The sequence below is a fragment of the Perna viridis genome, chromosome 7 (genome assembly GCF_037379345.1).
Source record: "Perna viridis isolate PV_CMFRI_1.1 ecotype Kerala chromosome 7, ASM3737934v1, whole genome shotgun sequence".
NCBI lineage: Eukaryota > Metazoa > Mollusca > Bivalvia > Mytilida > Mytilidae > Perna > Perna viridis.
In genome coordinates, this window is record NC_142451.1 from 43,445,042 (window position 1) to 43,469,961 (window position 24,920).

A 24,920-nucleotide genomic window follows, 5' to 3' on the forward strand; every position below is an offset into this window, starting at 1 on the left:
TTGTTTCCGAAAAAGTAAAACATGTAACATGGTTCCTCAAAAGACAATTTGAGTTGTCAATTTAAATTTTAATGATGATTACTAACAGACGTTCCAAATTGCAGAGAACTCAATTCCTTTTTACTGATTGTATCAAAAAGGGGTTGGCATCTATGCAAATAGTAGATGAAGATAATTTAAAATGTCTTTCTGGTCTAATAACCAATCATGTGTTTCTCAAACTGAAACCAAGTGTTCTTAAATAATCACTGTGGCCTGTGTCATTATTGATGGTTGTAGTATGAGTACTGTGGTATGATGTTGTAACTTTGTTGGCCTTTGGTATTATTCTCTGCTTTTCCCAAACCCCAGTAGCATACCTTACAGAGTATTTGATCTTTAGACCTAACTCATTTCTCAAGCTCCTTCAGCATAATATATTTGACCTATAGACCTGTAGCAATGGTCTCTGTTTTTTATAAAAAGTCTATGACATAATTCATGTGGTCTTTTTACCTGTAGAAGTGGTCCCTGTTTTTTCTTAAGTTTATGACAATTTATGTGATCTTTGGAACTGTGGCATTGGTTTATGAAAAGAAACCCTAGTCCTGTTGACGAAGATTTCCAGATAAGGATTGTCGCACCCTTTTTCTCACATTCAACTCTGAAAATAATCTTTTCATTTGAAGCCTCACAATGAGCAATTTTACCTGTAATTATAATGTTGTATTCAGTGGCTGTTTAGAAAGCTAATTTGCTTAACTGATGCGATAAATATCATTTTATTGGATAACACTTAGAAAGCTTATGGAAATCAATGCTCAGACTCTGCCATCGAAGATGGTTGGAATTTCCCCTTCGCTGGAGCACTAGCAGTCGCATGGTGATTTGATAACTTTACAAAAGGCTAATAGTTAATTACAACACAATTCAAATTGCATTGATTCCAGTTGCGATACTGCTGATTTAATCTTCTGCGGCTTTTAACGTCAACAATAGTGGCAAGCTATCAAAGAAACACTATGTTTTATCCAATCTCTGAGATAATGTTTCTTTAAAAATTAAATTAGGACTAGATGTAAATTTATAGGCAATATTTTAGTTTGATATAGAAATTTCATATTGGTTTGGTTTTCCACCGAGGTGATCGATACCTGGAGCTTTTGTTCAAAAGGCCATTTGTTGGAAAATCTAAAATATTTTGAATTCAGGTCCTCTGCAGCGATTTTATTTGTTTGATGGTATTTAATTGCAGATAAAGTGATAAATTGATTGAGATGTTTAATTTAATTTAATTCTATTACATAATTCTGGTTCACAATTTTTGAAGACAAGAGGGTCTTCATTTCTTCTCAGACAAAAGCAGAAAAAAGTTTCAAATTAAAAATTTAGGTCTGGAAATTAATTTCTGTTTTATACTGATTTTTATAATCCAAACTGTAGAGGTACCTCTTGCAGTGCTTATTATCATGGAAATACCACTTTCAATTTGCATTATTATCCATAGATATTGAAAATATGCAATACAAATTGAAATGATAATCATTTCACAATTTTGCATAAAGTGAAAGCAATTTGACATCCCACCGCATGCTTTTTAATATAAATAATCTTTTAATGATAGCAATGTGCAACAGCACAATTCAATTGAAGACCGTGGGAACAAATATTTATTATAATTACATGGAGAAATATTTGATGTATATGTAGGGTGTAGTCGCAGGGTCTTGTGTTTATTAGCGTGACTTCAGAAGCATGAAATTCTAATTTTTGTGGGTTAAATAAGGTTTATGTTTTTTTTCCACCTCGGCCATAACTGCTGTTGCATTTATGATAATGGAGACATGTATTTTAATGTAAATTTGACAAAATTTGACAGCACGAATCCTTTTATAGACTTAGTGTCAAATCACTTTGTATGTCTGATTTAGTAATCTCTAATTTCTTTCTGAGGTGTGAACAGTTTTAGAATACTCTTTTGTGTGAAGGTAGACTAGCTTCATTCATATCATTTCTACAGCCAGCTATATCACTTAATCTGAAACTGATAGTCTCCAACCTTAGAAGATTGTCACTGAGCAAACTGATAGTCCCCAACATTACGAAATTTTTACTGAACACTGTTGCATATATTGTTGCACATATTATACAACTGGTTCATAATCAAAAAGGGATTACCTGGTTTATGATTGAAAAAATGTGGCTGAAACAGATATTTTAGCTTATAAAGTAGTTGTGTTTCTGTGCTTCTCTCATGTACCAATACTTTTTTAAAGATTTTTTTTAAGGCTTATTGAGATGGAAGTAAGGGTAGGTGGAAGGGGAGAAATAAGGAATTACTTAAAGTCTCCTGTATATGCCAGCGATCATTGTATACAGATCATAGAAAGATTGAAAACCCGAACAGAACCATTGTCAATTAAATCCCCCCTCCCCCCAACAAAATAAAAAAAAAAGAATTTGAAATGTATCACTTTTAAGTGGTAAATTGTATTTCATAATAGTATAAAAAGATTAAGTGACCTGACCGGATTTTGGGAAAAATAATTATATACAAAATCAGTAAAATGGTGGCCCAACGGTTCTTTTATAATTGAAGGACCTTAATTTTCTTACTGCTCTGAATTGTAATTTCTATCTTGAATCTTAAATTGTATCAATTATACTGTTACTTCTCAGTGAAGACATGTGAAGTGAGTACAGTATGTTGTCTATTACCTGTTGTCTTAAATAAATCTAGATTTGAAATGAGATGACAGTACTGGACATAAGGATAATTTGACAGGTAACTAACTGTGTAGGTATTGTCTGACCAGGTGATTAGGTAAGGTGAGATTTAATACCTGCTGGGTTATCTGAATCATGATTAATTATAGCATGGACAAGGACTTGGATCTGTCATCTTGTGTAGGAGATGACAACCTTTTCAATTTATTTATTACTTATATATCAATAAAAACAGTTATTGAGTGACAGTGTTTTGCTGAAAATTGTTTTTGTGAGGCTTGTTGACATTTTTAGTCATTTTTTTTCTGTTGTCTTGTGTCAATTAAAAAATAGGTTTATTAAAAAAAAAATAGCTGGATTTTCTAGCCATCAAAACAGTGTTGATTAAAAAAGCTAAATGTATGATGCAAAACTGTTATTTTTTTTAAATGATATGGAACTCCAGCATTCATAAAGTACTCTTTGAAACAATGCCACTATAAAACTCTTTGAAACCAAGCCGTCACAAAACTCTTTGAACCCATGCCATCATAAAACTCTCTAGAACCATGCAATCACAATATTCTTCGAAACCATGCCATGATAAAACTCTGAAACCATGCCATCACAAAACTATGATAAATTTTGGATTCTATTACTATTAATTGAAAAATGAAGATTCAGCATATAATTTTAAAAAGACTCCTTGAATTCTAAAAATGAAATAACAAGTATTCAGTCATGTACAATTTGTTGTAAATGATTCAGCCAAGTAAATTGTTCAGTTGAGGAAGTTGAAGGTCAAGTGCTTCATGTACATATATATATCAAATAGCCTCTTCAAAATTATATTGCACCCATAAATGGATTGTCAAGTTTAAATAAACTTTGTAGAGTTCCTGGGTTTAGAGACATCTATTTAATATTTTATAATGGCTGCTTTCTATTCAATACATTATTTTGTGTTTTTACTTGTCACCTTAATTGTTCCACTTGTTGAAAAAATCATATTTTGAATCAATTTTGGCTCATTCTATTCACCAGTGATAAAATTCATAAATATTTGTAAATACTACTTTATGTAGCCCCATAAAAGCAATGTAAGGTATTTAAAGTAATTTTCATATTTTGATAGTGTATGAATCACCATTTAACAGAAAAACACTGGCTATTTTTATTGTTCAGCCATTTAAATAGAAAATATGTGGTGTAATTGTCATTAACTATTCAAAAACAAATAAGAAGAAATTACTGCTGGTATCCTTTCTGTCTAACCAACAGGTGTATTGAATGTGGTGTAACCCAGTTTTCATCTTGGGTACAAAAACTTTCTCACGCCTGGCTGGCTATACCAACCAACCTATCATATGGCGGTCCTTGTGATCATGTGACCAAATTATAACTGTTAGGTGCTCCATCTGAAAGAACAACACAAGTTTTATTTTGAGTTACTTCAATTTTGTAAAAAGAGTTATTTGTGAGTTAATTAGTTAATTGTGATGTACTCAATTAGTGAAGTTTGATCCTTTAAATGGGATTTATTAGTGAGAGTCATTTACTTTGTGTCTGAAATTGACGACAGGTAACAAGAAAGATACACCTTTACAATATACCTTGTTGGATATGAATCTTAATTCAATACAGTGATTTACTGATACAGGAGGAATTGTCAAAAAGGAAAAAAATAAATATTACTTCTTTGGTTGGAATGTAGTACTGAAAAAAAATAACTAGAGCCATGGAAAAATGTAATTTCCATAAGCTAAGAGGAATAGTCATTCTATATCTATTTCTGATAGGTAAGTGTTTTTATCATATTTATATTTTGTTATTCCTTAGGTAATATTTTGATAAGTAAATATGACATTTATGCAACATTTTTGTAGAAAAATATAAATAATTTGGTGATTCAGAAAAAGGGGAAGATATTTATGATATTATTGCTGATTTTGTATAGGAAATAAATGTCTCATATGCTCTTTTGTCTTTAATTATTTCCTTCAATTTTTAGCTATTGACTTGGGTTAATGATAATTTTGGCATTTAATGAAAATGTTACATAATTACTAAACATTTCAATTGATATACAAGTTCTTTAAGAAATCATTAAATTTTCAGAATTTTAATTTTTTACTATGGGGCCCATAATTATACTTCAAAAAGTCTTCTCCTGAGAGTTTATTTATAGTTCTTAAAGATAAAAGAAGGTGTAAAAATGCAATTTTCAATCTTGTCAATTTCAAATTAATTTTGACACATTAAGAAATTGACGCCAGTCAAACTGTGATTGTATTATCTCACCTGTGTCCTTAATCAAATTAATCAGGAAAACTTGAGAAAGACCCTGATTTACTCCTCTAATTAAGGATAAATTTTAATCGGTCCAAAATTACTTTGTAGTTCTTGTGATCCTAGATTGATCTGTTAATCCCCCTTTTGTGTTTTGGGATTTTCACTAGCAGTGAGAATTGGATAAGCTATTTGTTCTCCTGTGAATTGATTAGTCTTTTCCCATAGATTACAGCATTGGGAATTACAGAGCAATGGGATTATGTTGGGTAATTATATTAATCATGGCTTATCAGTTGGTTATGAAGGGAGAAAATTGCCTGCCATTAATCTTTATTTGCTTTATAAATCATCAAAACAAATAGAAATGTTTTATTGATATAAACACATAAAATATGTAGATTTCTTCAAGTAGTGGTTACTTTGGGTTAGATAGAGTTGAAATTTTACAAAGTTTTAGATCATCCATATTCAGATTCAAGTTTAGTGCTTCTTAATGAAATTGCAAGACAAAAAATTTTGACTGATTTTTAAATAACCAGTTGTAGTTCAGTTTTGGTCTGTTATACAAACATATACCCTATACATGTACATGTACAGAGCTGTTTTGTTAAATAAGTTAAAATGAATCTTTAAAATGGAGAAATGTCCCTTAAACTTATTTATTTTCTGTTTTGTCAACATTGACATTGAATAGCAATTCAAAACAATTGTGCAATTTTGTCAGACCTCATTAGCCAGCATAAAATTTGGTTGATTTGTGATTGTTTCTCTAGAAATATGATAACACTCATTTATAAAAATGGTTTTGACATTTTCTCATGACCAGTTGCACCCAATTGCAATCCTATCAGTACACCACATTAATTGAAAACATTCATTTTCCCTCCAAAAAGCAAAGATGCAGCCACTTTTTCCATTAAATTGCATCTAATTAAGAACATAAGTACTAGCAGGTGCCCCTGTAGCGTAGCAGTTACATGATACCCTGAGAAAGTCCTGTTTACCATGTGTAAACTGTCGACTATCTGATCACCCGGTAAATCATACTTAAATGTTTGTACAAGTGGATGTGTAGCCTGTTTTCTAGCTCTAATAGATATATCAAATAGGCTTTGGTGCTGACGATTCCATAGGCCTTCCCCTATTTATCAATGGTAAATTGCTTGCTTTGTAAACAGCCTTTGAAATGTTTGTTTTTGTAATAAATTGATGAATTTGCATGTGGTGCTACTGGACCAAGAGTATCATATAGCACTGGAATGTAGAAATCATGGAAAGGGTACAACTATTAAATAGATACTGATAGGATAGAGAAACAGAAATAATGTATGTAAGTTCAACCATATCTGATTAAACTTGTGGGATCAGCTAGTTATTGAATTATTGATGGTTTGATATGAAAATAGGAATCAAATATTTTGAAGCATGGACAACAGTATACAATAACACTAAAATGCAGATACTAAGGATACTACCAGTTATCAGATAAACACTATTTTGATGTATAAACATGGGGTTCTTTTGAACAACTTTGGTTATGAATTCTGCAACCTAGAATGGTTGCATCAGAAATTAGTATCATCAGTACCTTTTTACTTCTACTTGTATTATAAAAAAGAATTTTTTTGTGACACTGCAGTGAAGGTTAATAAAAAAATGTTCTTGGTTGTAATATAGGGTAAAATATTGGATTATGGTCTGAGTCTTAAATCTACATCTTTATGGTTGTCACTATCAACAAATTGATTATTCTGTTAATTATTCCAGTTATTAGCATGTGAGGTTTTGATTTGAAAATATTAAACTGGATATTGAACTGAAAGGGCCTCTTTCATTCGTCATTTTGGACCCGTACTGTGCCGTAATATTAAAGGAATGAAAAAAACCATTGGCTTGTCATTAAATTTTGCACGTAGAAACCCATTAGCTAACATTTAGGGCATGGTAAATAATAGTTTCCCTATTAACCACACAAAAAGGAAATGACCCCTTCAAAATATACTCAGAATAGTAATAATATAGCCATTGTGTGAAAAACCAGTAATTTTTTCATTAAATGGACCGTTGTTAACCTGATATTATTGAAAAACTTTCAAATTTTTAAAATGTTTTTGATTTCTGAAGGGGTATGTATTTCAACAATGTGTTACTTTAGAAAAACATGTCAAGATTTAAAGTTTTCAAGAGGGGAGCTTAGTAAGAGTTATAGAAAATCAAACAAAGTTGTCTGTTCACAACAAACAAAGCCGCAATTTCTGACTAAACTTTGATTCTTGATAGATAAGAGAAAGTTGACAATATCACCTGTGATCGATTCTTGTCAAAATTTTAACTTTTTGTATCTACTTGAACTTAGGTGTAAGTTTACCAACCAGTGGCGATAACATGTTGAAGACAAATATTGTGAAAATTACAAGTAACCAAGGGTGAAGATGGTAGCGATTTACTGATTGGGTTGACCTAAAATCTTGACAATGGATCATTTCAGTAATTTTTTTGTTAAAATTTGTCAAAAGAAAACACAGTGGTGTTAGATATATCAATTTTTTTCCTCATAACCATGGAAACTATGAAAAGTTATAGAAATCATGTATTGATGTATTTTCATTGTTATTGAAAATTTATTTTCATGAAGTGAAAATGCAAGTTCATTGAAACTTGAATCAATCAATATCGATTGACGTGAAGTGTCTTTGATTCTGTTATTTTAAAAGATTTCAGGTATAAGTCAGGTGTTATGTTTTATAAACTTAAGGTCTTTATTTTGAATGTTTTAGGTAAACATGTATTTGTAAGGGTTTATGTTGGAACAAAGACTGGAGATGTTTAGGACAATAACTTTGTAGCTGTCTGGTGCTTTAATTTTTTGCAGTCCAATTCTTCTCCTATTTGGTATGTGAAATCTATACCAAGAACCTGAACTAAACAGATACCAGAATTTTTCATACCTAATGAGCTTCCGTCTAACTACTTTCATTTAGTTATTGGGTAAAGATGCTGACCCTTGCTCGTCCAGTGCATGTAGTTCATGTCCCATTGTTTTGGTTGTGTCTTGGTTGTTTTTCTGTGTTGTTCCTTGTAGTTTCTGTATGTTATTTGGTGTTTCTCATGCAGCTTTCTTTACATAGGACTTTGTCCCATTGTTTGAGTACTGGATATAGCATTTATTACAACTCCCATTTGATTTTTTGTTTGTGACTGCTGAGAAAATTCAGATTCCCACTGTATCTCATTTACTTGCTTAAAAGTACTGGCAGTTTCAATGGATAATTTACTTATGCAATAATTTGGTTTTATGACGTTGTCTTAGTCATTCTTCTCAAGATTTTGATTTTAAGCATGGTGCCCTTGGCTTTTCTTGGTAAATACATGTTTCAAAAAAAAGTTCCTGTTATCAGCCGTAACAACATAGTAAAATGAATAAGATCTGCTAATTGAATGCTTTCTCCAATCCTGATAAACTTTTCACAATGATCTTTTTGTGCCTATGATAAGATAGTCATGCTATCCTGATATCTTGTGGCATAAAAAATAAGTTAACTGAAAATTTCTTAACTAAAGTGTAATTTTCTGCCATGATAATTATACCTCTTCTGGTAAAATTTATTTTGCTTTGATGTTTGAAGTCTTAACAGTGCAAATGAGCTGAAACTGAGTGTTTGTGTAGCAAAGGAAACTTAGGGTGCACTTGATTGGTGTTGTAGGAAGATAAACTTTGGGGTGTGTTTGCTTTGTCTTCTCTACATATATTTCAGTATAACTTCTTTGAAAGCTCCATAGTTCTGTACAAATATAAATTTGCTAAGTAACTTTACTGCATGTAATAATTAGAAATTATAGGAAATTCAAGAGTATGGTTGACTTGTCCTTATACTTTTTTCTCCTTGTGAAGAACTTATTGCTTCATACATCATTCAGATTGAGTTCCATATGTATCATACCTTGACACAACAGACTATGCTCACTTCTCAGTTTTATTTTACTCTATCACTTAGACCCCTTGACTTGTGTTTAATACATGGAGCGATATCTATTACCTAATGCCCCTGTTCCTTGAGCATCTGAGGTATCTGAAAAGGATGGGGGATTATAAGGTCAAATATACTGACATACCAAACCTTGTTGGTTGATAAGAAACTTATTAATTCAAACTAAAGTGAGATTTAATTTTCTGCCCAATTACAAGGTTGTTAGGTTTCAGGTGAAAGGTTGGAAAGAGCTGAATCTGTTTCACGTCTGCGTTGTTAGATAAGCGAAAGTTGCTTGGGGACCAAGGTAGGGAGCCCTAGGGAAGTAAATTCATTTGAAACTAGTGTAAAATACTTTTGTAAACCTTAGTATTAAGAAATAAAGATAAAGGGAAAAAAAAAAAACCAAAATTACAATAAACATTAATCATATGAAAAAATCTAATTAAGAAGTTCAGTTCATACTTGGATCTCAAACATTGATGAGACATCCTTTACTGTCGTTGGTGAATATATACTTGGTAGAAATGGAACTTGTACATGTTATTGATAAGAAAAATAGTGATATAGTAACATTTGGGGGATTCTACATGTTTTACATTTCCATTTAGGGGTCTTGGATGAACCCCTGCCGGTGTATGACTAAGCTTATTTTTTTTTAAAAGATCAGTATCTACTATAAATATAAAAGAGAAAGTGGAATAGGTTTTTAAATAGTTAGAGAAAAACTTTGGTCTGTAAATCTCATTAAAAGTTTAGAAGATACTTTGAACATCATGGTTTCTGTCAGATTTAATATGATCTCATGTGAAGTCATAAAAACTAGAAAAATGAATAATATATTTGTTTAGGATTTTGGGAAAGATAATTTTCCAATGATTAACAAATTCCTTATGAGATGTAAAATGTGAAGTAGATCTGGTAAAGGCTTGTAGGCAATAAATCATGGGAGTGGGTTAGATAGGAGGAGATTCATTGTGATTCACTTTTGGACTGCATATTCACCAAACTCAAGATAGATTTGTAGGCAATAAATCATGGGAGTGGGTTAGATGGGATGAGATTCGTTAAGATTCATTTTTGGACTCTATGTTGGCCAGTGCCAAACTTAAGATAGGTTTGTTGGCAATAAATGATGGGAGTGGGTTAGATGGGATGAGATTCATTGTGATTCCTTTTTGGACTCTATGTTGGCCAGTGCCTTTGTAGGCAATACAGTGGATTTTTTTTTGTTTTTTGTTTTGTTTTGTTTTTCGTTTTTTGTTTTGTTTGTTTGTTTTTTTTTTGGTGGTGGGGGGCGGGGTCAGAGTTTGAGGAGGTTATCCATTGAACAAACATCTTCCCTGTGGCATGCAGTGCAAATGGAGACAGAAATTATATACACATAAGTCTGTTTACAAACATGACAAAATAGTACAAGAAAAGAAATAATCAAGCAAACAAACAAAACAAAACAAAAGTAAATAATACAGATATGTATTATTATTATTATAAAAGCTGTATTTAGGTGCTACAAATGTATCATCAGAAGTCCAAAGTGTTGAAAGATATTCAGGAAATTCATAACAACTTCTTAAGAGCACATTTACTGACATTTATTATGCAACAAATATGAATTTAGGTTGTCAACTTTTTTATGTGGCATTAGTTATGGATTAGCAGCGGAAACGATAGTTGCAGGAAAAAACTTCTTTCAAAGAGTTAATTGCACATATATGCACTGCTAAAGCACTGCAAGCTAAGAATTAATTGAGGAAGTTCTCACCAAACAGGATATTTTTCTTTGGTACAAGATTTTCACAGTCTAGACATTGGTATAATGTACTGTTAGAATTCAATCAACACTACTACAAATACTGGTTACTGTATCATAGGTAATTAGTCATAAACACTTCATATCTACTTGTAAGCAAGAAAATAGAAAAATATATACATGTATCTATTTTTTTTTTTGGAATAAAGATAATTATATTGCAGGTGTACTAATTAAAGATATGTAATGACCATTTTGACTTATATCTTTGAGTATAAGTAGTTTTTTTTTTTTTTTCATATATGAAGTTTTTGCAAATTTTTGATGGAATTTCCATTTATATCAAAATTCTCATTTTTACTGCAGGCTATATTGCCATGCATTACAAACATGGAATGCATGTCTGTCCTCAAAATCTGAAGTGAGATTTTACGTGATACCAGCTACGCGTTTCATGATCAGACTTGTATTTACTCATTTATAGCCATTCAAATATTAAACAATTTGAAGTAGAATTGTTGGGGTTTATTATACATTAAGTTATGTGGTTTTAATTTTTGTTCCGGTTTGTAGTACAAGAGTGTCAATTTGTACCATCTGCTACTTGTATGTTGGAATTGAGTACCTTACTCTTTGGTGCAAGGGAACAAGTTTTCAGAATTGCATTGATGATTACAGTCTTCCACATAATATTTGGGTTTATTGCATTGTTATGCAAGGCTACTGTTCTAGATTGGGTCTTAGTGGCACCAGTGTTTTAGTCATAAAATTTATCTGAGACAAGGTTCAGTTTTTTGAGGTATGATCGTCTGAAAGATGTGCTTTAAGGCAGGCTAACAGAACAATTTTTAAGCTGTCAGACGCCAGTACAACATGAAAATGTCCAGGTGCTGAAGACAATGTGATAATTGTGTGTTTCTTCATTGTAAATCAGTAGAAATGGACAGTTTTTCATTCAAATCTGTCATTTCTGTAAGTTAGAGTTCATTTTAAATTTTTTAGACTATTTTTATGGTTAATACTAAGATGAAGCCAATTATGTGTGTAAAAATGACTTTCACCATTTTAGATAGATCACAAGTGAAATAGAATGAAAGACTTATCTCATTAACTCTGTCTCATAGCCTACCGCAATTTTTGGCATGATCAACATTATTTAGGTAGGTCATAATCATGACAAGATCCTTATGCCCCAAAATACAACTAAAATAGAATAATAAGTCCTTTTCAATGGGACAAGGACTTTTAGCAGTTAGTTAATTGAAGTAGAATCTAACTTTGTTGTACAGACCTGTGGAAGTACAATATATAGTGTATTGACAATGGACTAGAAAACTACATTGGTTTATTTTTATGATTTATAGTCCAAGTACTGAGTAAAGGCACAATTGAAATCTATTTTGAAGGTCTCACGTCAAACAATATCTTGGTTCAATGGCATATTTACAGCTACAAATCTATTCAATCTGTCAAATAAGGAGAACACATGTTAAAAAATGGGTTAGGTGATGTTTTTCAAAACATTTATGTTTTAGTAAAATGGATGTCCAATTACACAGGTGGTGGTTATAGACCTTTAGTGACATTGACCAGTCACACATACAGCCACTTAGCTTTGATATTTCAAGGGATCATACTTGCAATTGAAAAGGCAGGCCTGGTTTTTTGGACTGGCAATTGCAATTTTAAGGTTTACATGTAGCATACATGTACCAACATTTATGCAGGCTTTTTCTTGCTTACAATTAGATTCCTTGATAATGTGTGTCTAAAATGCCATATTTGGCGGTAAATGACAACACATATCGTGATTGTAGGTTGGATATAGATCTATTTTGATCTATTCTTAAGCCATTTAGCAGCATGTGTCATCTAACTATCGGAGAAATATTTCAATATGTTTGGACGTCCATAAGACCTGGATTGGTGGAACTCAATACGTTCAGGGGTATTTACCAAAAGACAGGTTATCTAAACAATGCTTCAATTTATCGCAGTTGTGTCCTAACATTAAAATCTCCTATGAAATCTAGCCAGTCTGAGGATTAAGATCTTTGGTAAATGGTCCTGACACCATTGTTGGGAAGAAACACAATCAGTCACAATAAAAGACACCATATACATGTACAAGAAACTTATTGAAGTTTAGTCATTAGAAGTTTTAAAGCTTTGAACAGTTGGTGTAAAGAAATATTTCAATACGGGTATGCATTTAAAGATAGTGTGCTACTAATGTTTTTCAGGTGCACGGAAGGGTTGAGTTTAAATAGTAATCCAACTTGCTCTTTGAAGGATAAGCGTTATACAAATGGTATTTGGTTTACAATAGAGTTCTTAATCAGAGAGTGATCCCGACTTTTCAAAATCTTTATTAGATTGCTGCTGTCAAATTAGAAACCTGCGGTTATAAGGAAAAGCTCCTTTTTAAACGAATAGCGGTATTAATGCCATTATATAGACCTGATTATGACAAACACGTAATCCTATTCCAAAACATGGGAGATTGTGATTGTCTGGGAACATGATCAGATTTTATATTAAATGGGTAGAATACAGATATACCATTTCTGTTCATACCCCTGTGAGTCATCCACGGCGTTTTAACTTTTAAACTTAGTAAAGGCAAGAATTTTACTTACGTAAACATGAGAACGTCTATCAGTTCTTCTCATCAAAATTAAAGTTAAATTAGATTTGTGCAAGGACTACATGAATTGCACAACTGAATTTAATCTTGTCAAAGTTAGGAATCTTATATGAGGTCCAAAATTGGGTGCTAAAATATAAATTTGTGAAATAAGTTGGTGTAATTTTTCTTTTTATGAAATGGCAAGAATTGAAAATAGAGATTTGGAAGTCAAGTTGACCAGATTGAGACTGTAGTTAGTCATTAGTCAGTTGATATACTATTATATTCAACTTTTTAGGGAAATTAAACTTTTAAAGGCACATGCCCTTGTCTTTTTTAGGAAATCAAGAACAGCTTAAAATTCCACTTGTTGAAATAGAAATGACTTTAAGATAAGCTATAAAGTAGCCAGATAATTTTTTTCTCCGAAGAAAAAGGACTTAACTCTCAAACAAAGCTATCTTCATTATGAACATCCGGCCAAATACCAAAACTATGCTGATGTGACTAACGATAAGTAGAAAGAAATGGAATGTGCTACTGAGAGAATGTTGGCGGTTTATGTTTACAAATGGCTTATCTTGTTCAAATTGTTACTATAACAATCCAGTAGTAGGCTAGAAATGAAGTCATTTTCACAGATTTTTATGAATATGTAAGAAAGGTCCTTATCTAATTATATTGTGTTTAAATAAACAGAATTGTGATAAATAGATTATTGAAAGTTATCTGTGATAAAAATTATACTATTATGTAAATGATAAATTCCTCCCACCCATGTCTGTTTGAACTGTACTTTCTACTTTCCAATTTTTAAAAAATTTTTTTGGAAAACAAGTTGGTTCTTTTCTTTTCTAAAGATGCCCATGCCAATGCTGACAATATCAACCTCAGACCATGGATTCAGTTTTCATGAATCAGGCGTAGAAATCTCTTAATACTACATTTTACAGGCTTGTACAGTTATTTAACTCACTTACAATTGTTTTAGCAAGATTTTAATGTTATAGTTCTGTTGTTTTGACCTTGAATGTGTACATGCTCCATCGATCAAAAGTTCATCATTTTTTTTTTAATTCAAATTTTTACATTGTATAAATACAGCTGAATAATTTTGATCATTTCAATCTGGAAATATGAACCATTTATTGAAATAATCTGATGTTAAATGTGGGTTTCATTTTATAGGCAACAAAGAACTTTTATGCTGAATTGTATTCATGAGTAAAATAATAGAACTTAATGGCTCCCATGATTTCATAATTCAGAGATAAATTGATAAAAATTGCAAAAAATTACTTGAAATATTTTTCATAATTGTTGCCAAAAGTTTGATTGTCTGGTCAGATTTGTAATAAAACTCTATTTGCATGTCAGAAATAGTGCTGAAAGTTATCTAGAATGATAGAAAACCAAAAAATCCAGGGCTCCGAGATTGGGTGGACTTAAAAAAACAAAAAATCCAGAGCTCCAAGGTTGGGAGGACTTAGGATTAACAGGCATCGATACAGTGAATTCCATCCTATTATTTGTTTATTTATGCCTGAATTATGTAGAAAAATAATTAATTCTGCTTATAAAAGTGGGATGTTCCTGACTCCCCTTCCACCTGAAATCTCCACTTACTTTTGTCTTTGCAGATAGGTAAATCATGGAATTATGCAGTTAATAATTTATTAGCTTGCTTGAGGAAATTTGTGAACCTTTATTTATACCCCTTTCACATACTTAAAACTTTCTTGCCAATCATTACAAATCAACAGTTTATAGTCATTTGCAAGCAATCATATTTAACTTGTTAGCATTCATAAACAACTCTTAACAACTCTGGACATTCACAAGCATTGTACGAATCTTGTAAATTTTGGAGATTCACTATGATTCATAAGAAAGATTTGTGTATGTGATGGGGGTATTACCCAGAAACCTACCAAAAATCCTGAACTGGATGTCATTGTTCAACAGCAATATTTAATGCATGAAATAACTCAATGAAAACCAAGTATTTAATGTTATAGGACCCTCATATTACTGAAATAAAAAATTAATTTGAAATCAAAATTTTGCTTTGAAATATGAAGTAGTATTTTATGTAGAAAAGTTGAGAATAAGGTCATTACAGGTTGTAGCTGTCCCAGAGTGCAGTTTTACACTACATTTAATAACTTTTTAATCTTACTGAATGTTTGTGTGGTCCATTTATAATAATCTTTCAAATTTACTGTGAAATTACCATAGTAGTGACTTGGGTATGAGGAAGAATTTAGATGAGGAGACAACAGTATGGTATGATTGTATACTATGAGTAACAAGTGCTTTCTTCCTGACTTGTAATTAATTTCCTGATGATTAGTGAATAATTTACTGAGTTAAGGGTAGTTTAACAGCCATATAAAGTCTAAAGTTTTAGTTGTTGACTTTTGATTGAGCAAAATAATTCATACTAATTGAAATATACAGTTATAATGACTTTGTATGCAACTTTTTGCTTATTTTAGATTCAAATTTCACTTTCATGTTGCGTGTTAAAGTTTCGTTTAAGTTTTACCTATTCCTGTGACAAGCGGCCCATATTTCTTCAGCCTTGAGCTATTGACATTTCAGGTTGGAAAGCAAGAAAATAAGGGCAGTGAAGCACAATCTTAGAAATCAGCTAGCTTTTCCAGAGTTGTAATGTCAAATTTCATTTGTTTTAGGAGTAAGGGTTGAAGTAATAATTGTCCTATTGCACTATGACCTTTCTTGGTTTAAGAAGAAATCCTCTGTCTTGATTGTATATAGCTTGTTTTAAGGAGGTAGACCTAGGGTAAGGTATGTAACTCTTGAAATCAGTGATTTGTTTGTATCATATTCAATTTCTTCAAAGCCTTTCAAGCTTTCCTTTGAAACAGAATGAAATCAGTTGAAGTTACTTTGATGCTTACGTGAGATTGATATAAAATGGTGAAATACAAACATTCCAATGATTTGTAAGAGGTATGTCCCTTACCCTAGGTCTACCTCCTTTAAGTTACATGTTGGTTTGGTTTTTATTTTTTTGTTTTTTTTGTTTTTTTTTCCTTTTCTTTCTGTAAGCCTACAGGATGAAGTTTTTGAAAAGTCTCGTGAGACATCCTCAGCTCTTAAAAGTCGTCTTTGTCTGGTAGTGATTCATGACTAATAAGTTCTGTGTTCTTCTAAGAGATATAAACAAGTGAAAAAATGTGGGACTCGTCTTTCATTGTCTCAGCGTGACATGGCCCTGGTATAAACATTATTTTCATAAATTTGAAAGTGATGGCTGACTGTCTTATGATGTAAACCCTGCCTGAGTGTTTCCCTTGGGAACAGGAATAAAAGAAAGAGTAATGTTTTAACAATCTGTCACTTTTAAAAACGTTTGTCAAATATATATAAATGCAGCTGTTACTGTTGATGGCTTTTAAATCTACCCTTTAATCACTGAAATTGTGTTGACATTTTGAATTTGTTTTTATTTTCCATGGATTAGAGCTATTATATGAATTGAGAAAGGATGCTCATATCCTGCATTTTAAACATCATCAGCAGTTTGAATGTATTCCTAGATGTCTCCCATTTAAACATTTTTCACAAAAACGGTTATGTTGTTGAAGCTGCAGAAAAAAATACAATGAACGCAATACAATACTAGGAGTCCTAGATCTAAGGTGAAAAATTTACACAGTTTTAATTAAAGTATTACACAATTGTTCTGTTATTTTTAGAAAATATTAACATGGTTTTTTTTTCAAACCAAATTTTTTCCTCTTTGTCTTTTTCTTTGTTATTTATTTTTTTTTTTTTTGAAGAAATGAAAAATATTTTTCTGTCATTGACTCTGTTTGGTCTTCGGGTGCATGCAATATTAATCATTTTGTATTTGTAAATTTGACATAAAATAAGATGGATGCATGTTATCAGCGCATCTGTGCAGAGGTCAAAGTATTATAGAAATAAAAAATGAAAGCAGAAGTTGTAGCTTAGATAAAAAAAATCCCACCAAATTGAGTTAAAATCACCCAAATTACTTGTTTTTATGAGTTAATTGAGTATCATTACATTATAACTCCTTGATAATGTTATATTATTTAAATTAGCTCAATAAAATTGACAGCAATTGAAAAAACAGCAGGAGTTGATGAAAAATTGAGAAACAAATTGGTTGACAATTTTTAGTATTTGCATTGTATGGGAATATTTTTTCTCTCGGGATTTTGAGAAAGCATATGAGATCACTTTTGCAAGTGTCATTTGCTGATACTTAAAAATATGATTGTTGTTAACAAGGCCTTATATTTAAATTCAACTGTATTTAAGAGTGGTGAAATAAAAATGGCTGAAATGCATGGATCCATAAGTGAGCAGAATACCAAACAAATAAAATGAAAAATGTCTAAAACTGGTGTATGCATTAAATGATTAGAACATTTTTATTTAATTGAAAATTAAGTGGTTTCTTTGCTGTGTTGCCTGTCTGGTTTCTCTCTCATTATGACATAAGATCTGCTGCACTGAAGTGACACTTTTGAACGCCATATGGCGAAATTTTGGTGGGAAAAATTTGAAAATGGTTTGAAGATGTCGTCTGGTCTTTGTGAAATTAGTAAAAATGGAACACTCCTTGATTTATCTGCATTCACCTATAAAGTCTTGGGAATATACTTTGAATGAACTGGATTATTCTTTTGATCAGTCCTCTGCAGTGTTCTCAAACACCAAATAGATGTGAGAAAAGAACATGGAAACCGAAACTATTTTATTGAACATCTAATGTAGCCATAGTAGTAAGGCCAAAAAAATAATATGTCTGTTTCCTGTTTCTCTACCTACTCCAGCTTTTTTGTGTCTACTCTTCAAAATTTTATGGCAATTTTGGCTCAACTACTGTTAAGTCTAAATTGTTCCCCCATTAACTCAATGTAAAGTATTTTTGAAAAATAAAATAATTTCCCTGCCTGCCTACCCTATTTTTTTTTTCTTGCTGGTAGCAAGAAACAAGACCTTTATTTGTTTTGTTCTTATAGAATCTCTTGTATTAAAAGCCGTGACTTTTTTGCTTGTTATACTGCAAATTAATGTCTATGTATAAACTTGCTAAATTTCATTCTTTGTGGCAATTTAATGTTTTAGATTTCTCTGTTATGATTTTTTTTGTTGGGAATTCTTGTTTGTGGTTCAGCCAGGAACTATTGTTCAGAATTGTACATTTTGGTAAATTAGTAGAATCTTGCACAAAATTCTCAACTGAATTCTTTTTGTCACTTTGTGAAGCAAATATTTTAAGTTCACTTTTCTGTTTCAGGTTATAGAGGTGTAAACTGTGAAGTTGACATTGATGACTGCGTTGGTAACATGTGTGCAAATGGCTCAACTTGTATAGATGGAGAAAATAACTACAGCTGTGTCTGCCCACCAACACATACTGGTAAGTTCCAAAGCTTAGATTATCTCCCTTTGTTTTCAAGAAATCTATTTATCTGCATGTTTTGAAACCAATTTTAACAGTTCCCCTATGTGTAAAAGGTTTAGCAAATTTTTGCTAGTTAAAATGAACTTGTATTAGTATTGGTGAACTAGTTTCTGTAGTGCAGACAGAACGATGAGATGCTGGTTGACTTATTACTACATGTATGTGCAAGTGATATGATAAAATCAAGAACTTTATAGAAGCATTAAGGTACAATGAGTTTTACAAACAAGTAAGAAATATTGTCCTAAACAATTATTTGATATGATTGGAGTTTTTCAAAATTTACCGTGAAATTTCTAATGCTCTGTTTATACATGTATTTGTACAAAAAAATTGAAAGCAACTATGATAGCAGAAAGTCAGCGAGCTATGATTGATTTTGTGATATCATTTAGATTAACCTACTTACATATGTTCTTCAATCAAATATGGATTGGATTTCTTGGGTGAAGATTACACAGAACCCAACAAGCTTTTATTTTGGAGTCATTCTGGCTGGATGTTATGCATGTGCACCTAAGGAGATATGTCTAGATACATTTTTTTCTGATTCCTCATACTTTGTGGTTTTAGAAATATTGATACATGTAGTCAATATGATGGACAGGGTTGTGGTTTATTTCACTTGTAATTCCTCTTTTGACCTAGAAAAGTCTGGGTATGGTATGCTTGAAATTAAGATCTCTGCAATACTCCATGCATTCGACCCTGACAAAAGGAAAGTCCTGGTAGCAAACGGCTTAATTTTGATAAATTCATAGATATTACCTTGAGGTTGTGTATTATCATCAGATTTTGAGCTGACAGGGATTTGCATGCCATTCTTACCAAGGTGGACATCTTGTTGCTGCAGGGCACCAGTTGTTTGTTGATCAGTATCTCTTGCTTAATCAAGCTTACATGGACAAACACACTTAAATAAACACTTCATTGAATCAGATTATGGGATGAACACTATGGAAGCTAATGAAATGAAATTGAGAACTTAGAAAAATTGGTATGAATAGGTGGAAATGTTGTGTTATCTGTAATCCTGTTTATATTCTTAAACCAGAGAAAGACAGATTTAAGCTGTGACATTTAGACATTATTTATATGGAAGTCTGTCATGATACTTGCATAAACATTTACTGTATTTAGTATTCACCTGAGAAATCCTGTACATGTACGGAAAGAAACAATAGGATAAATACCCAAAACCGAAAGTTAGTACTGCCTGTCATTATGACGGAACATACATGTACCATAGTTTTATTTGGATACATACATGTACCATATTGTTTGGTTGTATGTACCGGTACAGGTACATTAGTTTTATTTGATGTCATTAGTTGAAATGCTTTGTAATACTGATTAGTTCTTCATTGATGGTGCATCAAGTTAAACTGAACTCAACAAAAAAATCATGGGTTCTTCAATGCTCAGTGAGTGACTAGTACAAAGCAGGGTCTGTGGACATGGTCAAGTATTCTAATCCCAAAATGCTTGAAATCTCTGAACTACAATCAGTTGATTTGAATAGAACTTCATTCTTATCTTAGTACTTTTATTTAGTGACACTACTTTCTCATAACTTTGATATTGTATTGCATCTTGAAATTGTATATTGTGGGAAAATTGAGATATGTTTAGTTTTTAGATTTAGATTTGAAAAATCAGATAAGATGATTATCATTAAAAAAAGAAAAAGAGGGAAGTCATTTATTACAATGGGTTTCTGAGTATTAGTGTTGATGCGTAGTAAAAATGAATTTATTTTAATGAAATGAAGTTATGCATTTTTACAAGATTTAAATGAACAACAGATGGGGTATGAGAAGCAATATAAGTTTTGGATTTTACATGTTGAGACTCCTCAAGTGTTGGCTTATATATTATGCTCTAATTTTGCAAGTCCAATTGTAAACTTGTGCTGAAAATTTTCTTAAGATTTGAATTAGTACAATGAATATGTAGAAAGGTGGAAAAAGTTGTTAAAAATAAAGGGGAAAAACAGCTATAAATAAAGTGACCTTTGTAACCTCTTCACCTTATAAACTGGACAATTGGATGACCTGTCCGGACACAGAATGCGGGAGATCAGTTTTAGGGTATTAGGTGTCTCTGTAATAACAAGGAAAATCAGAGGAAAATTTTACACATCATTTGTTACTTTGTGGTGTATCCTCTGCAAAAAGGTCATGTATCTCTGGATTAAGTGTTATGATTCAGCAGCCATAAGGTTCAGTTTAATCTTGATGTGTATTAAAATTATTATGATGAACTACTGACTGAGTAAAACTGTGGGAAAATATGATGATTTGGTAATAACATGAAATAAATTGGTTGTAAAGAGGAGTGAAATGTTATTAAAAGCAGTTGTTTGAAAAGAAATATTTTATATGTTAAATCTAATTCAGTGATTTTGATAAAGCAAGAAAAAACATGGTGTAAACAGTAAATTGACAATTTAAAATCCTGAGCTTTCTTTGCAAAGAGATCTGTGTAAAGAACCAACTTATATTTAAAGATATGGTGTCATTAGGTATTTAAAAAAAACATTTTGGGATTCATTAGGGGTTATTTAAAGAATCTGCTGTTCCCATTCTTCCTCAGTAATAATGTTGCCCTTCAGTCGGGTTGAAGTTTGTTCTAACTGAGTTGATAAGCACTGCTTTCAAATGTTCTAAGTTACTAGTAAATAAGCCTATCTATTTCAAATTAGTTTGACAGAATTTGGCCTGAGTACCTGAATTTGACCAACAAGTTGTGTGGTTTTCTGTGATGTGTTAAGTTATCTGTCCTGTTATCTGGAGGGTATTAGCTGGACATGATAACATTGTTATGTCTATCCTGCAGTGTCTTGGTAGGACATGGTCAGTTTTTATCAGTAAGACATGAGAAAGATATGTCTTTATCCCACAAACATCTTGTTCAGCCTTAATTAATGCATTAGTAACAATGCATTGCTAAGTGACATGGAAGGGTCCATTTGATTACTTCTGATTAAAACCATCAATGTAATACTTTGTCATTAAATGTAGCCAGTTGCAATAAAATGGTCATAATTTGACCTTTTATGTAGAGGAGTTAATTGGTTAGGAAAGTGGAGCCCTCTTTAATTAAGGATGTTTTTGATGTTCAACAACACCCATTTTAGTGGGCTTTTGATGACCTGGTTCCCATGTCCAACAGGGGATCAGGATGTCATCTTAGTGGTTGATTAGGCTATCGTTTCTCTGTGTATTTAATGTTGTTTAATGGTTATGATTATAAGGAGAGCAGACTATAACTTTCCTTTGATTTTTCATCTCATAATTAATATTATTTTAGATGGTATTTTTTATGGGTTAAGGTCTTGAAAATGTCATAAACATGTGGTTATTGGGGATTTGAATTGATATGTCTTAATGCAAAACATGAAAAAATGCATTAAAGCCTTTTGTTATGTTGTTTTATTTTACCTTTTTAAGTAAAATTAATTAGTAAAATAAAATTTTGCATGCATATTTATAATTGTGCAGTCAAAGTAGACAAATGCTGTGTGAATCCTTTCTGACAAGTAGTAACTATAATTATCTTATTATTATGATTTAAACATTATATGCAATAAAAAATTCTGCCGGAAGCTGTCCCAAAAGTTTATTGTGCATTATATTGCAGGTTTCTACTGCAATGTCGATGTTGACGAATGTAAAATACACCCTGGAATTTGTAAAAATGGTGCTACATGTATGAACACTAATGGAAACTATACATGTATCTGTGTCAACGGATGGGGGGGACAGAATTGTACTGTGAACATTGATGACTGTCTAACCCGTCCCTGTTACAATGGTGGGACATGCCATGATAAAGTTGGCTACTACCACTGTGAATGTCCCCTTGGAAAAACAGGTATGTATGGCTTTGGTGTTACATTGCTTTAAACTATCAGATCCTGAAGATTGTTAAAACATACTTTTTCAAACCTTGTGGTTAAGCTAGAAGTTTCAAGACTGGCAAAGTTTCAGTAACTTTAGGGAGATGTCAATTTACGTTTTTTTTGAAAATTTACAATAAAGTTTTGGACTGATCTCATGATTTGACTAAAATCACAAAATAATAGCAATACTTTTTTTTTTTCTTTTCATGAAAAACTCTTTTTGTTTCAATAAACAGAGAGTAAAATTTAAAGATATAGATGTAAATATTGATGTAAATTTCATGTAACAATTATGAAATTGGTTCAATCTGTGATAAAAATCCATTACAAATGAATGCATCTTTCATGATGAAATGAGTGGGAATAATTGCTTTTAAAATAGATTATTCAGACATGAAGATCACAACATTTTTAAGGACAATGTTTTCTTTTTACATTTAAAGATGATGAATTGAGACTAATATCAAATTCCATTGAACCACATCTCGGTAAAAATTTTGAAGTTCTATTTTTTTTTTTTTTAAATTTGAATAACATTTTTCTTTTATTTTTAATAAATCTGTCATACCTGTTAGCTCTAAGGTTAATGCCCTTCTGTTTCATGTAATAAATCCTGGCTGTTCTTGTCTTGGTCTTGTTTACTTTTGCATGAAGAAAAAACATGAGAATGATATCACTTTTAACAAAAAACATTTAAAAGGCGATGATGCTTATAATTCAAAGAAACAATTATTGTAATAAACACTTAAACATTTATATTTCTCACATTTCTGGGATTTTATTATTCCAAAACAAAATTTGATTATTAGAATTAGAAAATTAAGTCAAGTTTCAAATTATAAAAAAAATGAGTTTTGAATCAAGTTGCTTTATTTTGCATAATAATGTTAACAATACATTCATTAACAGTTATTAACAGTTACTGAATTAAAACAAAATTATTCAGTTTTTGCCAGACCAATGTTGGCTTACTCTGAAAGATACCTTTTCACTGCTTTCTCTCCTAATAGCATGTCTTTCTTGTCTTCTCTCTAGGCTTGCGTTGTCACCTTGATGATGCATGTGTCAGCCAACCTTGCCATTCAGGGGCCATCTGTAATACATCTCCTATGAATGGAGATCCTGTCTGCACGTGTCGCCAGGGATGGACGGGGGAAGATTGCTCGGTTGATATTAATGAATGTCAAGAAAGTAAGTGAAGAAGGTTTAAGGGCTTTGTTTGTTTCATTGCTGTGGCCTGTAATGACTCTGAAAGAGGGGTCTTTATTTCTGGGTTTAAGGGCTTTGTTTGTTTCATTGCTGTAATGACTCTGAAAGAGGGGTCTTTATTTCTACAAGAAGACCTGTATGGATTGTTGGTAACTGCTGCAGCAGCTTGGAAGTTAAGAAAGTTGACTAGTAGTATTGAACTTCAGCTTTATTTATGATGTAAATTGAGGAACTTGCTTTATTAAACATTGTACAACAATATCTGATGCTATTATTTACAGGTTAATCATTACTTGAGATTTAGATCAATTCAAATTAAAGTACCACTGTATATCTCTGGTCATTCTGTGACTGATAAGTTCTTTTTTGTTTTTGTTTTTTTAAGGCAGAATTAAATATTTGTTTGGTTTTTAGATGCTGCAGTGTCACCATGTGAACATGGCGGTACCTGTGTCAACACTGAAGGTAGCTTCCGATGTGACTGTGCCCCTGGCTATACTGGGCCTAGATGTGAAGCAAATATCAACGAGTGCCTTTCGAACCCTTGCCTTAACAAAGGGACTTGCCTGGACGATGTTGCCACTTGGAGGTGTATCTGTATGCCTGGTAAAGTTTTTTGGTTTTTTTTGTTTTGTTTTTTTTGCCATAGTCCCTATTTTGAGTTTTGTTTTGAAATCTGATTGCTCAAGATACCAGTGTAAAATATAATAGTATAACTAAGTAAGGCATGCATATTTATTATTTTAAGTATTGTTGATAATTATATTTCAAATTTTCTGGGTATTCAGTTGTTATATTCTTATGAGGTAAGATCTGGTAGTTACTGCAGATTAAACTACCACAAGAACATGAACTGTGTTGGAATTTATTTACACAAAATTTCTTTACACAAATTCTGTAGAAATGAAAATTTCTTGATTAAAAAATACTGAAAATTTTTGTCACCTCTTCAATACATAATAGTCAAGGGACTGTTTAAAAATACAGATAGATGTTCCTCGCCACAATCA

At 31.7% G+C, this 24,920-nt stretch overlaps 1 protein-coding gene across 3 annotated transcripts in view; it reads left to right on the top strand.

Moving 5' to 3' along the window:
* The window catches only part of LOC148612823 (uncharacterized), a 75,014-nt gene that overhangs the window by 29,960 nt on the left and 20,134 nt on the right, over window positions 1–24,920 (top strand). Inside the window, exons 1-5 of one of the 3 annotated variants that reach the window (XM_088594559.1) lie at window positions 4,074–4,484; window positions 18,630–18,752; window positions 22,440–22,673; window positions 23,737–23,892; window positions 24,325–24,516. In XM_088594559.1, the coding sequence (XP_088450685.1) occupies window positions 4,424–4,484; window positions 18,630–18,752; window positions 22,440–22,673; window positions 23,737–23,892; window positions 24,325–24,516 (766 nt within the window). In that variant the 5' untranslated portion in view covers window positions 4,074–4,423. Of the gene's footprint in view, window positions 1–4,073; window positions 4,485–18,629; window positions 18,753–22,439; window positions 22,674–23,144; window positions 23,190–23,736; window positions 23,893–24,324; window positions 24,517–24,920 lie in introns of those variants that run through there. The other 2 variants (XM_088594558.1, XM_088594556.1) reach the window with 2 other exon arrangements.